The sequence below is a fragment of the Capricornis sumatraensis genome, chromosome 9 (assembly GCF_032405125.1).
Source record: "Capricornis sumatraensis isolate serow.1 chromosome 9, serow.2, whole genome shotgun sequence".
Taxonomy (NCBI): domain Eukaryota; kingdom Metazoa; phylum Chordata; class Mammalia; order Artiodactyla; family Bovidae; genus Capricornis; species Capricornis sumatraensis.
This window is the reverse complement of record NC_091077.1, coordinates 4,644,645-4,659,821: the sequence shown is the minus strand read 5'-3', so window position 1 is coordinate 4,659,821 and position 15,177 is coordinate 4,644,645. Positions and strand designations below refer to the sequence as shown.

The window sequence follows — 15,177 nt, the reverse complement described above, 5'->3', positions numbered from 1 at the left end:
ACCCGCTCAGCTTTCTTCAGGGCTACCTCCCTTCTATCACTTAGCCTTCACCTAAACATCACTCCTTAGCAAGGTTTGCTCTGACCGCCATATATAAGCCACCAATCAGTCCCTTTTCTCTAGCATATCACTTACTTCATCACAGCACTCAACTTAGCATTACATCGTTGTCAGGTTTATATGTTTGCTTATCTTTCCTCAATAGAAAGTGGGATCTATAAGCACAGAGACTGTGTTGTACACATTTCCAGCTGTGGTGTAGCATTCCAGGCTACCACCATAGTGCCTGCAGATAATAGACCCTTCATTGACATTAGTTTCATCAGTGATTGAGTGAATAAGTGAATGACTGCATCTGTAGCATGGAATCTCTGAGATCCTCTCTGTATTTACTTAAATTTGATGGCGTATGCACAGTTATTACAATCGGTGATATAAGCTGTTGGTAAGGATGTGGAGAACTGGAACTCCACACACTTATGTTGGCAGCATAAGTTGGTAAAACAGTTCTGGTAAACTGGAAATATCTGCGAAAGCCAAAAGCAGATGCTTCTGTGTCCCAGCCGTTGTAGTGCTCTAAAAGATACGTGAAAGAATGTTGATAGCAACTTCACACATCACATCGCCACATTGGAAGCAACCCAAATGAACCATAAGAGAAAAAAGGAGAAAGTAAATCCTGGTGCTTGCTCAAACGACAGATCCTATCCTTCGGTATGAAAGAACAGGCTGCTGCCGCATGCATAGCAGAGATAGATCTTACAGGCATTATGTTGAGTGAAAGAAAACAGACCCAAAGAACATATGATGTTTAATTCCATTCATGTGAAATCAAAGAACAGGTAAAAGTAGTTGATGGTGATGAAGGTCAAAAGGTGACTTTGGGGGCATGGTCAGTAGTGAATTGGGAGCTGGAAATGTTGTCTGTTGATGGAGGAAGCACAAGCTGGAATCAAGATTGCCGGGAGAAATATCAGTAACCTCAGATGTGCAGATGACACCACCTTTATGGCAGAAAGTGAAGAGGAACTGAAGAGCTTCCTGATGAAAGTGAAAGAAGAGAGTGAAAAAGTTGGCTTAAAGCTCAACATTCAGAAAACTAAGATCATGGCATCTGATATAAAGGTCTGGCATCTGGTCCCATCACTTCATGGGAAATAGATGGGGAAACAGTGTCAGACTTTTATTTTTGGGGGCTCCAAAATCACTGCAGATGGTGACTGCAGCCATGAAATTAAAAGATACTTACTCCTTGGAAGGAAAGTTATGACCAACCTAGACAGCATATTCAAAAGCAGAGACATTACTTTGCCAATAAAGGTCCATCTAGTCAAGGCTATGGTTTTTTCCAGTGGTCATGTATGGATGTGAGAGTTGGACTGTGAAGAAAGCTGAGCGCCGAAGAATTGATGCTTTTTCACTGTGGTGTTGGAGAAGACTCTTGAGAGTCCCTTGGACTGCAAGGAGATCCAACCAGTCCATCCTAAAGGAGATCAGTCCTGGGTGTTCATTGGAAGGACTGATGTTGAAGCTGAAACTCCAATACTTTGGTCACCTGATGCGAAGAGTTGACTCACTGGAAAAGACTCTGATGCTGGGAGAGATTGGGGGCAGGAGGAGAAGGGGATGACAGAGAATGAGATGGCTGGATGGCATCACTGACTCGATGGACGTTAGTTTGAGTGAACTCCGGGAGTTGGTGATGGATTGGGAGGCCTGGCGTGCTGCAATTCACGGGGTCGCAGAGAGTCGGACACGACTGAGCGACTGAACTGAACTGATGTGTTTTGGTCACATGGGGATAGGTACACCTAAACTTCATTGAGCTTTAAATGAATTCATGTAGTTTACATATGTGTTATACCTTGAAAAACGTGGACTAGTTTGTGGGGAATATACCATATGCCTGGTTCTGGGGATACAAGATCTCACAATTCGGTCTGTTCACCAGCGGTGACTGTCATGTGGGAAGGACAATGAGCTAGCTGTGACAGATGCTGGGATAACTTTGGCCACCTTCTCCCAGCCTTAGGAATTACTTTTGAGTTAGAATATGACTATAATACACGTGAGGTTCTGACATAGGAGATATATCAGACTCTTTACCTGTGCACCCTTCTGGGCTTAGGGCATCACTGGCTCCAAGGAGAAAAGTTCCTGAAACCTGAAGTTTTGGTCTCATAAGCTGGTTTGGGCTTCCCAGGTGGTGCTAGAGGAAAAGAATCTGCCTGCCCATGCGGGAGACACCAGGGATGTGTGTCCGATCCCTGGGTCGGGAAGATCCCCTGGAATAGGATCTGATTTGTGTCTCTGACACTGTGTATCCCTCTCTGTGCCTAGAGTCCTCTGCAGTGTTTATCAAGGGGCAGCCAATGCATAAGGAGGTAAAGGCCGTGGCGGGAACCAGTGCCACGCTGAGCTGCGAGGTGGCCCAGGCCCAGACGGAGGTGACCTGGTACAAGGATGGGAAGAAGCTGAATTTGAGCTCGAAAGTGCACTTGGAGGCCAAGGGCTGCACCAGGCGGCTGGTGGTGCAGCAGGCGGGCAAGGCGGATGCCGGGGAGTACAGCTGCGAGGCCAGGGGCCAGAAGGTCTCCTTCCACCTGGACGTCACAGGTCAGTTTGGAGGTAGTAAGTTAGCCTTATGTGGAGGTGATGGGACAGGCTTGCACCCCTGACAGACCCGATGATCTTTCCCCTAGACTTCATCTCTTTTGGTCTTCTGTCCTCCCACCCCCATTTTCATACCCAAGGCCGGGCAAAGGGCGCTGGATGGGAGGGTGTGAACAGAAGGGAGAAGGGCGTCCTGTAAACCCAGAGTGGCGTTTCCACACAGTGATGCACGGCCGTCAGTTCCCAGCATCTGCCCAGGGTCGTCTGGGTGTTCCCTGGTGTCTGGGCCTCTGGTTCTGTCTTGCACTTGGAGTCTGATGTTAACCAGATGCCTTTCAACTGTGGGTATGTGAATTTCCTCCTCTTGGCTGGCCTGACAGCTCCTGGATGCCCCACCCAGCAATGCATGTGGGTTCACAGTGGGGAGAGATGTTTGAATTTCATTAAACCAGGACCAGGGGAAATTTTTGCTGCATAGGCTTGGACTTATCTCAAGAGCAAACTATAGATTACCAGAGTTTTAAGTGTTCTGGACACTCTTTCTTCCTTGCACATGGATATTGAAGTTAACTGTGTATCTATAGGACTTCCGAGATGGCTCAGTGGGTAAAGAATCTGCCTGCAATGCAGGAGATGCAGGTTCGATCCCTGAGTCGGGAAGACCCCCTGGAGGAGGGAATGGCAACCCACTCCAGTATTCTTGCCTGGAGAATCCCATGGGCAGAGGAGCCCGTTGAGCTGCAGTCCATGGTTTTGCAAAGAGTCAGACATGACTGAAGTGACTGAGCATGCATGCGTGTGTATCTACATGTAACAAAATCCAGATCCGTTTTTCTTGTAATATGTGTGCAAAGTAAATAGAGCAGAGAATTGGTCAGTATGTGCCTGAAATATGCACACATGAGGTCTGGAATTCTCTTTTCAAAGCAAATATCGATTCCTTTTTTCTTCTATTAGAACACTCTATGTCAGCATTCTGCTCGGAGTCTGATTTATAGATTTAGACTTGGAAAGGAATAGTTGCTTCTCCTATATCAGCATGTATGTATCTTTTAAAAATTGTATTTTAGGAGAATATAGCAGTTTTTTTCATGGCAATACATATGAAAGCTTATGAGAAATTGATTAGATTTTTAGGAAACTGTCTTAGGAGTGACACAAGAAACATTCAACTCGAATAGTCCTATAATCTTTTAAGTGATTAGCACCATAGTGAAAACTCTGCGTAGGAAATGATCTAATCCTGGTAGTTTACGCTGGTAAATTATATGAAATACTTGGGGAAAAATCCATGTTCAGGGAAATTTTTCTTGAGAATAGAAAAAAGGCTACAGTCTCTGGCTTGTCTCATGGAGACTGACATCTGACAAGGAAAGTAGTAAGGATTAAAATTACAGACCTGTCTGTTATGGATGTCAAGGCTAAAATATGAAGCAAAATGCTATCCAAATAAATTCAGCAGTATATTAAGAGGAAAATTGCAGATGCATTGTGAGGAAAGCAGCAGCTAGAAATGCCAGGTTGTTGAAACACTGGAAACATCACAAATCAATCTGTATACAACATGCAGGACAAAGGATTCGATGAGATTTGGCATTATAAATGCAGAAGAAATGTTTAATAAAATTGGCATCAATTCATGCCATGAAATTCTTAACAAACTGTAACGAAAACTGTTTTTTCTCAATTTGACAAGTGATGTCGTAGACAGACAAGCTAATCGCACACAGAAAAGTGAAAGTTTGAAAGCTTTGCTTGTGAGATAGGGAGCCAGACAAGGCAACCAGCTGTCACTGTTTTTATCTGACATTCTGCAAAACAGTTAAGACAAAAACAAAGCAACAGAGTGAAAAAATAAAAGTGAAATTCACAGATAATACGATTTATCCAAAAGATAAGTTATGAGACCTAATAAGATAATTAAGAATGATTACCATATAAAAAATAAACATGAAGTAGACGCTTCTGTGTCCACACGGTAGCAACAAACATCTAAAAATGAAATTTTAAGAGAGTTACAATAGCATAAAAAGAATCATTTTCTAATTCCAGGTCTAATAAAAAGTGCTGAGAGATGCTTGGGGAGGATTATGAAAATTTTTTTTGAGAGAGAGATGGGAAGTTCTAAAGAGGTAGAAATCTGTGGAAGAATAAACAGTTTTCAATACCAATTAAAATTCAAAAAATGTTTCTTTAGTGGGGATTTTGAAAACTGACAAGTTGCAAAGACCATGTACAGTCAATTACTCTTGAGGAAGAGCAAAAGGTGATTTATTTGCTATGCCAAGTATCAACTGATAAAAAGCTACAGTAATTAATAGAATAGTGCCTAGTTGAAAGGATAGATGAGCAAAGGGCCAGAACAGTGATCTCATACACAGACCTGGGCATGAATGGACGACCACATTCCCCTTCTCCTCTTTAAAAAATGTGGAATGGCGAGAGGGGTAGAGACAGCATGGTTTTAACAAATGTTACTTGACCCATTTGACCGTATAGAAAAAAGGTTAGACCAGTAACTCATACCACACAGCTCCTGTTGAGTTAGAGACCATGGAATTAAAGGGAAAAATCATAGATGACAAGATAGATGGTTTTGATTAATTTAGGATAAAGGTGATCTCTTAGAATACAGATGCGCTAACCATAATGAAAGAAATTTAACATACTTGAGTACCTTAAGACTAAGCATGAAGATTCATCAGAAGACAGCATGAGTTAGTAAAAGGCATACCACACAGATATGAAAGACGTTTAGAACACACATTCTTGCCAGTGCCTAGCATTTAAAGACAAAAAAGTTCCTTAAAGTGAACACATGGATGACAGTCAGTGCTACTGAAAACAGGGCAGAAATTTTGAACAGTGACAACACAGAAGAGCGAACACTGATGAGCAAAACATCAGAAAAGGTTCTTGAGTTTGAGTCATTAGGAAAAATGTGTAAGACAGAGGAGGTAACACTTACTCCCGCCAGTTTGCCTGCAGTGAGAATAGGAGAAGGTGGAGCGTCAGGAAATCTCATTCATTCATTGCAGATGAGAACATGGGCTGCACACTCCTGTGGAAAAGATTCTAGCCTTATATAGGAAGTCTCGGAATGTACATATCATAGCCCTACAATTCCCGTCCTGTTGGAAAGCGGGCAGAAGATTTGAATAGTGTCACCAGAAAGAAGAAATGGCGAACCCAGTCCTAAGGGGAAAGTTGCTTAGCTTCTTCATTCCTCAGACAATGACAAAGAAAGCAACAGGGAGGTGCAAAAGCTCCCCCAGATTGCCTTCGCTGACAATAGTAAGAGTAGGCAAGGGCGCTGAGCCTCGGCCGTCTCCATGGACTGCAGGTGAAAAGTTCCTGCCTGCACGTGATGGAGGAGACTGTGGGTGCATCTAGAAAGTTTGGGGAATACTTGCTTTGTGACCCTGTTGATGCCAGGAGTAGGGGATGAGGCTGATCCGAAGGCCACCACATCGTGAACCAGCTCACACGGACAGCTCACATGCAGGAGAATGCATAAATTATGTCACTTGTTGCTAAGAAAGTTTGGGGAACCTCTGCAGGGCACAAGACTGGTGCAGATCCCCAAGAAACTTCCAGTCCCATTTCCCCCTCCACCTGCTCCCAACTCCTCATCCCTATTCTTTTCCCTGGGCTGCCGTCCTGACTGAGTTGGGGTCTCTGACCCCGTGTATCCCCCTCTGTCCCCAGAGCCCCCGGTGGTGTTCGCCAAGGAGCAGCCGGCACGCAGTGAAGTGCAGGCCGTGGCAGGGGCGAGTGCCACACTGAGCTGCGAGGTGGCCCAGGCCCAGACGGAGGTGACATGGTACAAGGACGGGAAGAAGCTGAGTTCCAGCTCAAAAGTGCATGTGGAAACCAAGGGCTGCACCAGGCGGCTGGTGGTGCAGCAGGCGGGCAAGGCGGACGCCGGGGAGTACAGCTGCGAGGCCGGAGGCCAGAAGATCTCCTTCCACCTGGACGTCACAGGTCAGTCCTGGAGGAGGGCGCTGAGTTAGGCCGTGTGCAGGTGATGAGGGGACTTGCTTCCAGCCTCACCAGATGTGTGTGTGCTTACCTGGTGCTTTTATCTCTTCATATCTCCCCGTCTTCCATGTTCCACACGGACACCCATGTGGGCCTGGGGGGGATGACTGGGGAGGGTGTGCCTGGAGAAGGGGGGCTGAGTCTCTCCACTTGTTTGCATTCAGTAAGGCTCGGCCGCGGTGTCTTAGCAGATGCCCCGAGTCTTCCTGTTGTTCCTAGTATCCAGACCCCGACTCTCCCTGATAATTTGGGACTGATGTAGACCTAGAGATATGTGACTCTCCTCCCACCTTATGTCTTTCTTGACAGCCACCACATGCCCTAATCTGACACCTCATACAGGTTCTTGGTTTGCCTGAGGTGATACAGTTTCATTGTTCCCGGATTAGGGGAGATACTGGTCACACAGTCCTACTTGAAATTCTTCAGGAGTGAGCATTTGATGATCAATTTTTAAGTTTCTGGGTGGTCCTTCCTTCCTTTTCCCGGATATAGAGGCCCCAGTTGCCTGTAGGTACCAAGAAATTGGTCCATGTTTTCTTGTCACCTTTGCAAAGAGAAGAAAGGATGATTGGTGGAGAGTCACCTGTGTCATTTAGGGTGGTCTTCTTATATCAGAGGTGATTTTGCATTTGTCTGCAAATGATTTGGATGTTCTGAGTCAGTATTCCCCTTGGCATTACATTGATGAATTTAGGAATGGAAAGGAAAAATTTGCTTCTGCTACATTAGTAGGCTTTGCTAATGAGAACTTACTGTCCTAGCAGCCTCTGACCAGCAAAGCAGCCTTTTATTTCATTCCGTTTTCCTAATGGTGTTTTGCTGAAAGTTTTAATTTTTGTTTCAGGTTTTAAGGATTCGTTAACAAAAGAAACCTCTTGTTATACAGAAATACACAATTTTGATTAAAAAAAAATAGAGAATTATCTATCTTACTTTCAATAAGAAGACGTGAAGTCGCTCAGTCGTGTCCGACTACTCTTTGAGACCCCATGGTTCCTCCATCTGTGGGATTTTCTAGGCAAGAGTACTGGAGTGGGTTGCTACTTCCTTCTCCAGGGGATCTTCCCAACCCAGATATCGAACCTGGATCTCCCGCACTGCAGGCCGACTCTACCATCTGAGCCACCAGGAAAGCGCAATAAACAACTTTCAATAAACAACCATTACAAGAAAAGATAAATAGAACAGTAAAGGAGGGTAACAGTACATACATCACCCAATTGTGTTTTGACTGACATCCGGACTCAAACAGCGCTAGGAAATCCCGTTTAACAGCGCTCTGGAGTCTCAGTTGGGAACATGTCTCAGGCAGCTCATCTGCTCCATAGGTGAGGCTTCAGATTACAGTTTGGGGGTTCCGGTTTATAATGCCTGGCTGCAAAGGAGTAAATTGCAGCTTTGGTTTTATGTTAATCGTGTTTTACAAAGCTGTTTGTTTTGCAAAGCTTGGAAGGTTGTTAAGCCTCAGGTATGGTTAGCCAGACACCCTCCAGGGCTCAAGAATCCCTTAATCTGCCCTCTCTCTTATCTATGATGCTGCTGGGCTTGTACTCACATCTGGCACATAGTCAGGCCTATGTCTGGGCAGGTCAGAAGCAAGGTCAGAGGTCTACTTTGCTTTCTTGTCTTTGAAGCCTGAACTGAATTACTTTCATTTAATTCCCCTAACAGATGGTCAGTGAGTATCTCTGTTTCAGCAATGAAGCAGAAGAATTGGAAGAGAGCCTTGCAATTCTTGGGCCGTCTAAGAACTGGAAGAGAGCCTTCATGCCGAATAGGGGTGGGCCACCATTCTGCATTGACTTGTAGGTCCGAACATCTAACACTTTGTGACCATGGCAGATAGGAAGATTGGTGGGTGTGTGTATATACCCCAGACCCCACCACGCACCCTTGGAAGATGTGGTTTTCAGAGCATGTTAGAGTATTCTAAGGTAAAACCATTGAGCAGTTGTGAAATGTGGCTAAATCCTAGGAAACTATGAAAATGGGCACAAGAAGATAGAGAAGAGCTGAAGAGTTGCATGACTTGTCAATCAGTAGGACCAATAATGATAAGTTTTCTCAGCCCCATAGTTCTCTGGTAAACTATACAAAATGGGAAAAGTATTCTTCCATGCTTGTGGATTTGGTCCTAGAGAAAGATAAAGGAGATATACGCTGTAAGTCTCTCCATGAACATAACATCAGTACCAAACTCACGCAAGAAAGGCAGGAAGAATGAAATTTGAGACCAGTGTGCTATGACTAACAAGGCCAACATTGTAAATTAAATGTTAGCAGAAGGAATTCAGCGATGTATCCAAGGGTTAGCCATTGCTGATGGAAGTCCAAGTCCAGGATTGCACTTTGGAGTTAACCTTGACAACGTTAATAGATAGCAAGCTCGACTTCGAGAGATTGAATGCAGACAGACGTGATTGTCTCCATGAGTAGAGTCAGTCTTGGGAGATTGTTCCTTTCTAAGAATTTGTCCATCTCTTCCAAGCTGTTCATTTTATTGGCATGCAGTTGCTTGCAGTAGTCTCTTGTGATCCTTTGTATTTCTGTGGTATCTGATGTAACTTCTTCATTTTCATTCTGATTTTATTGATTTATCTCCCTTGTTTTCTTGATGAATCTGGCTAAAAGTTTATCAGTTTTCTTTATCTTTTCAAAGAACTAGCCTTTAGTTTCACTGATCTCTGCCATCATTGTCTTCGTCTCTTTTTCACTCATTTCTACTCTGACCTTTAGGATTTATTTCTTCTTTACTAAATTTAGATTTTGTTTGTTCTTCTTTCTCTAACTGTTTCAGGTATAGGGTTAGGTTGTTTATTTGAGATTTTTCTCTTTTTTTTAATTTTTTTACTTTACAATACTGTATTGGTTTTGCCGTACATCAACATGAGATTTTTCTTGTTTCTTGAGGTAAGACTGTATCGCTATAAACTTCCCTCTTAGAACTGCTTTCGCTGCATCCCACAGGTTTGGGATCATTGTGGTTTCATTTTCATTTGTCTCTAGATAGTTTTTGATTTCCTCTTTGATTTCTTTACTGATTCATTGGCTCTTCAGTAGCATATTGTTTAGCCTCCACGTGTTTGTATTTTTAATCGTTTTTTTTTTTTTTTGTCCTTGCAGTTTATTTCTAATCCCATAGCATCGCTATTGGAAAAGGTGCTTTCAGCTTTGAAATGCTTTCATTGAAAAGATTATTTGAGGTTTCTTAAATTTCCAAGGCTCATCTTGTGTCCCAGCATATGGTCAATCCTGGAGAATGTTCTGAGTGCACTTGAGGAGAACGTGTAGTTTGGTGCTTTTGGATGAAATGCTCTGTAAATATCAATTAAGTCCATGTGGTCTAATGTGTGATTTAAGGCCTGTGTTTCCTATTAATTCTCTGCCTGGATGATCTGCCCGTGGACAAAAGAGGTGTGTTAAGTCCTCCACTGTTAGTATGTTACTGTTGATTTTTCCCTTTACGGTTGTTCGTATTTGCCTCATATATTGATGTGCCTCTATGTTGGATGCATATATATTTACAATTGTTATATCTTCTTTTGAGATTGATCCTTTGATCATTAGATTAGATGAGCTGGTTGGATGGCATCACCAACTTGATGAACATGAGTCTGAGTAAGCGCCAGGAGTTGGTGATGGACAGGGAAGCCTGGCGTGCTGCAGTCCATGGGGTCACAGAGAGTCGGACACGACTAAGCGACTGAACTGAACTGAACTTTAATCATTACGTAGTGTCCTTCTTTATCTCTTATAACAGTCTTTGTTTTAAAATCTGTTCTGTCTGAGCATTACCACTCCAGCTTTGTTATGATTTCCATTTGCATGGAAAATCTTTTTCCGTCCCCTCACTTTCAGTCTGAGGTGAGTCTCTTGACAGCATATACGCGGGTCTTGTTTCTGTATGCACTCAGCCAGTCTGTGTCTTTCGGTTGATGCATTTATTCCATTTACATTTAAGGCAGTTATCAATATGTATGCTCCTGTTCCCATTTTCTTAATTGTTTTTATTTGTTTTGTAGGCCTTCTTCTTTTGCATTTCCCGCCTAGAGAAGTTCCTTTAGCATTTGCTATAAGGCTGATTTGGTGGTGCTGAATCCTCTTAACTTTTTCTTGTCTGCAAAGCTTTTGATTTCTCTGTGAAATCAGAAGTAGAGCCTTGCTGTGTAGAGTACTTTTGGTTATAGTTTCTTCTCTTCCATCACTTTAGGAATGTTGTGCTTCTGTGGTCTAACCTCTGGTGGATGAGGCTATCTAAGAGGCTTGTGCAAACTTCCTGGTGGTAGACACTGGCGGTGGGTAGAACTGGGTCTTGCTCTGGTCTGCAGGGCAGCGGTCGGTAACTTCAGTCCGCTTGTTTGCTGATGGGCAGGTCTGCGCTCCCTCTCTGCTAGTTTTTGACCTGAGGTGATTCTTGCCGGGTATCCGCAGGCTCTAGGGTAGGGCTAATGGCAAAGGCCTCCAGGAGAGCTCACGCCTGCGGGTGCTTCCTTGGCCAGCTGCTGTCAGTGTTGTTACCTCCGTGCTGAGCCGCCGCCAACCCACACCTCTGCAGGGGACCCTCAATGCTGGCAGGCAGGTCTGGTTCCGCCTCCTGTGGGGTCACTGCTCCTTTCCCCCGGGCCCTGATGCACCCGGGATTTTGTGTGTGCCCTCCAGGGGTGGAGCTTCTGTTTCCCCAGGGTGTTTGGAAATCTGCAGTCAAATCCTTCAGGTTAGATTCCCTGGGGATTAGGAGTCAAGGGTGGGAAGCCTGATGTGGGGCTCAGCACCTTCACAACAGTGGGAGAACCTCTGTGGTAGCATTGTTTTCTAGACCGTGGGGTTGCCCTCCCGGTGGGTATGGGATTTTCTTTTATCATGACTGCACCCCTCCTACCATCTTGTTGTGGTTTCTCCTTTGTCTTTGGACTTGGGGTGTCCTTATTGGTGGGTTCAAGCCTAGTCCTGCTGATGGTTGTTCAACAGTTAGTTGTGATTTTGGTTCTCTTCCAGGGGGAGGTGAGTGCACGTCCATTCTGCTATCTGGACCTAATCTCCATGAGTACAAATCAAATGGTTGGTTAAACTTGAATTTTATACATTAAGAAAAAAATGTTGATAATACTGATCACCAGTTCCTGACATAAAATTGTTAGCAAATGTATAAAAATATTCTTTTTAAAAATTAACATTGTATAATTCATTCAACAACAACAAAAACAGCAAGGTGTGTCTGGAAATATTTGATGTGAGAGACAATAAATGTAGGGCTCTCCAACCACTGAGTTGAGTAATGAGGAAATAAAATCAACAGCAAACAGTTCTGAAAAACTCAAAGTGAAATTTGCTGATGATGTGATGATTAACTCGGACAATCTCAGAGATAAATTATTAGACTGTGTATAATTCTAGAGTAGAATTAGTATGTAAAAAATCAATATGCAGAAAACATTTCTGCCTACCAGTCCTGGCAAAGAATGCTTGATAAATGAAATTTGTGTGAGAGAGTTAGAGTAGTATAATTGTATTGTGGGTCTGATTTCAGGTCTGATAGAAGTTGCTGAGAGGATGCGTGTGGGGAAATTATTCAAGATTCTTGAGAGGCAGAGGTTGAAATAGATAGGTAGAAGTCTGAGGGAGAAATCAAAAATTATTATTAAAAATCAAGATGGAACAAAATATGTTTCTGATTGTCAGATGAAAGAATAGCAGGCAGATTCCAAAGGTCTGGTACAATCAATCTGCTGTTTTCTTGAAGAATGTTCAGAGGGAGCATTTACTGGTACCCAAAGCTGAAACTCCAGTACTTTGGCCACCTCATGCGAAGAGTTGACTCATTGGAAAAGACTCTGATGCTGGGAGGGATTGGGGGCAGGAGGAGAAGGGGACGACAGAGGACGAGATGGCTGGATGGCATCACTGACTCGATGGATGTGAGTCTGAGTGAACTCCGGGAGTTGGTGAGGACAGGGAGGCCTGGTGTACTGCAATTCATGGGATCGCAAAGAGTCAGACACGACTGAGAGACTGAACTGAACTGAACTGAACTGAATGTTAGAAATTATCATAAGGCTGCAATTTTCAAGATAAGGGGATTCCAGTGCAGAGGAGCAGAATAGTGAGCTCAGAAACACTTCTTTGCATGAATGGATTCCTGCACCAGCCATCCTCCTTCCCGACCTTCCGCATGCTCCATTTGTTACTCTGTTGTCTATCAGAGAAGTTGAGAAAGGATATGGTCTTCAAATATTGTGGTTGTGTCACTGAAAACTATACAGAAAACTTAAGCTGTAATAGCAATTCACACCACACACAAAAGTAAACTTGTAGTGAATTAGAAACCTCAGCGTAAAAGGTAAAACCCAAAAAACCCTCAAATGATATTTTTAAAGATTTAAGGTAAGGAAAGATGTCTTAAATAGAACACAGTGCTCTACAATGAAAGAGATGAGAAGTTGTGAAAACTATTGAAAGGGAAAAGTTTGATTTATCAGAGGAATCAATCGAAGAGTAAAAATGGTAGTCACATAGTTGGAAAGATCTTTAGATCCTTAAATCCTATATCATTCTCTGGTGTTTAAATGGATAAAGAGCAGCCACAGGTGAAGCAAGAAAAGAGAGAGCCTACTATCGGTAGTTGTGAAAAGCTTTGAATAGTGTTGCTAGGAAGGAGAACACAGTCACAGTGAGTGAGCCCAGTGCTAAGGGAAAAGGGGTTCAGCTTCCTCCGTCCTCATGCAGTGTAAAAAGAGCCACGGGGAGGTGTAAGCACTCCCAGCAGATTGCCATCAGCTGACAACAGGAAGAACGGGAAAGGATGCTGAACCAACTCCATGGACTGCAGGTGGAAAGACCTGCATAATAGTAGGGAGAAGACTGTGGGTCCATCTAGGAAGGCTAGGGAACAGTTGCCTCAGGACCCTGCTGAAGCCAGGAGCAGGGAATCTTTTCCAGTGGCTCCCCCTGGACCAGCTCAGAAGGACCCATGGGAGAATGCTTAAATTGTAAGTCTTTTGCTGAGAAACTCAGGTGTCCTCTTCAGGGCACAGGGCTGGCGCCGAGTCAGCAGAAGTCTCCAGCCCCATTGCCCCTTCTCATCACCCCACACCCCACCTCCCCATCCAGGTCGTCTTTGCGCGGGGCTGCCATCCTGACTGAGTTGGGGTCTCTGACCCTGTGTATCCCCTTCTGTCCCCAGAGCCCTTGGTGGTGTTCGCCAAGGAGCAGCCGGCATGCAGTGAAGTGCAGGCCGTGGCGGGGGCGAGTGCCACGCTGAGCTGCGAGGTGGCCCAGGCCCAGACGGAGGTGACGTGGTACAAGGACGGCAAGAAGCTGAGTTCGAGCTCGAAAGTGCGTGTGGAGGCCACGGGCTGCGGGCGGCGGCTGGTGGTGCAGCAGGCCGGCAAGGCGGACGCCGGGGAGTACAGCTGCGAGGCCGGGGGCCAGAAGGTATCCTTCCGCCTGGACGTCACAGGTCAGTCCTGGAGGAGGGCGCTGAGCTGGCCTGTTTGCAGGTGATGAGGGGACTCACTTCCAGCCTCACCAGATGTGTGTGTGCTTACCTGGTGCTTTTATCTCTTCATATCTGCCCGTCTCCCATGCCCCACCTTGACACCTGTCTGGGCTCAGGGGTAGGTGGATGGAGAGGAGGGTGGGGGTTGAAAGAAGAGGGGTTGTTTCTTTCTGCCTGTTTCCAGGCAGGGGGGCTCAGTCACACTGTCTTAGCATCTGCCCAGAACGATCCTGTTGTTCCTGCGTCAGGACCCTGACTCTCCCTGAAGCTTGGGGCTGGAGTAGATGTGGGGATGTGTGACTTTCTTCTCATCGGATGTCTTTTCTGACAGCCACCACTTGCCCTCATCCAGGACCTTGTGTAGATTCTTGGTTCGTCTGACCTGTTTCAATTTGATGAATCCCAGATTCATCAAAAATTCATCAAAATTCATCATTTATTTTGTGGGGAGGGGGGAACATTGGCCACGTGACCTTGGAATTATCTCAGGAGTGAGCTTTGAATGATCAAATATTAGGTTTCTGGGAGGCCCGTCCTCCCTTTTGCTTGATGTGGAAGCTCTTACTGCCTGTAGGTAGCAAGAAATTGGCCCATGTTTTCTTGTCATGTCCTTGAAAAGGGAATTAGAAAGGGTGATATGTATAGTCACCAGTGCTATTCAGGGTGATCATCGTAGATAAAATATGGTTTCTCCATGGGCTTCAGAAGGTTGGACGACCCAGGTCAATATTCCCTTGATGTTACTGATGGGTTTAGGAATGGAAAGGATAAAGGCACTCCTACCACATCAGTAGTTTTTGCTCATGAGGAGTCACTATCCTCACAGCCTCTGACTGGCAAAGCAGTCTTTATTTTGTTCTGTTTTCCAAATGGTCAGTGAGTGTGTGTTCCTTGTGCCTAGAACATAGGATAGTCTAAGAAATCAGGTTATTCTTCTTCTGGGAAAAAATGTCTTCATGGAAAGTAGAGATGGGTTGCCATCCCACATTGACTCCTAGGTGCTAGCACATACCAGTTTGGGACCA

General features: G+C 44.6%; 1 protein-coding gene across 1 annotated transcript in view; it reads left to right on the top strand.

The window, feature by feature from the left end:
* OBSCN (obscurin, cytoskeletal calmodulin and titin-interacting RhoGEF) overlaps positions 1–15,177 on the top strand; it is a 223,775-nt gene that overhangs the window by 37,663 nt on the left and 170,935 nt on the right. Inside the window, 3 exon segments of the mRNA XM_068979697.1 lie at positions 2,341–2,616; positions 6,322–6,597; positions 13,838–14,113. Coding sequence (XP_068835798.1) covers positions 2,341–2,616; positions 6,322–6,597; positions 13,838–14,113 — 828 coding nt within the window.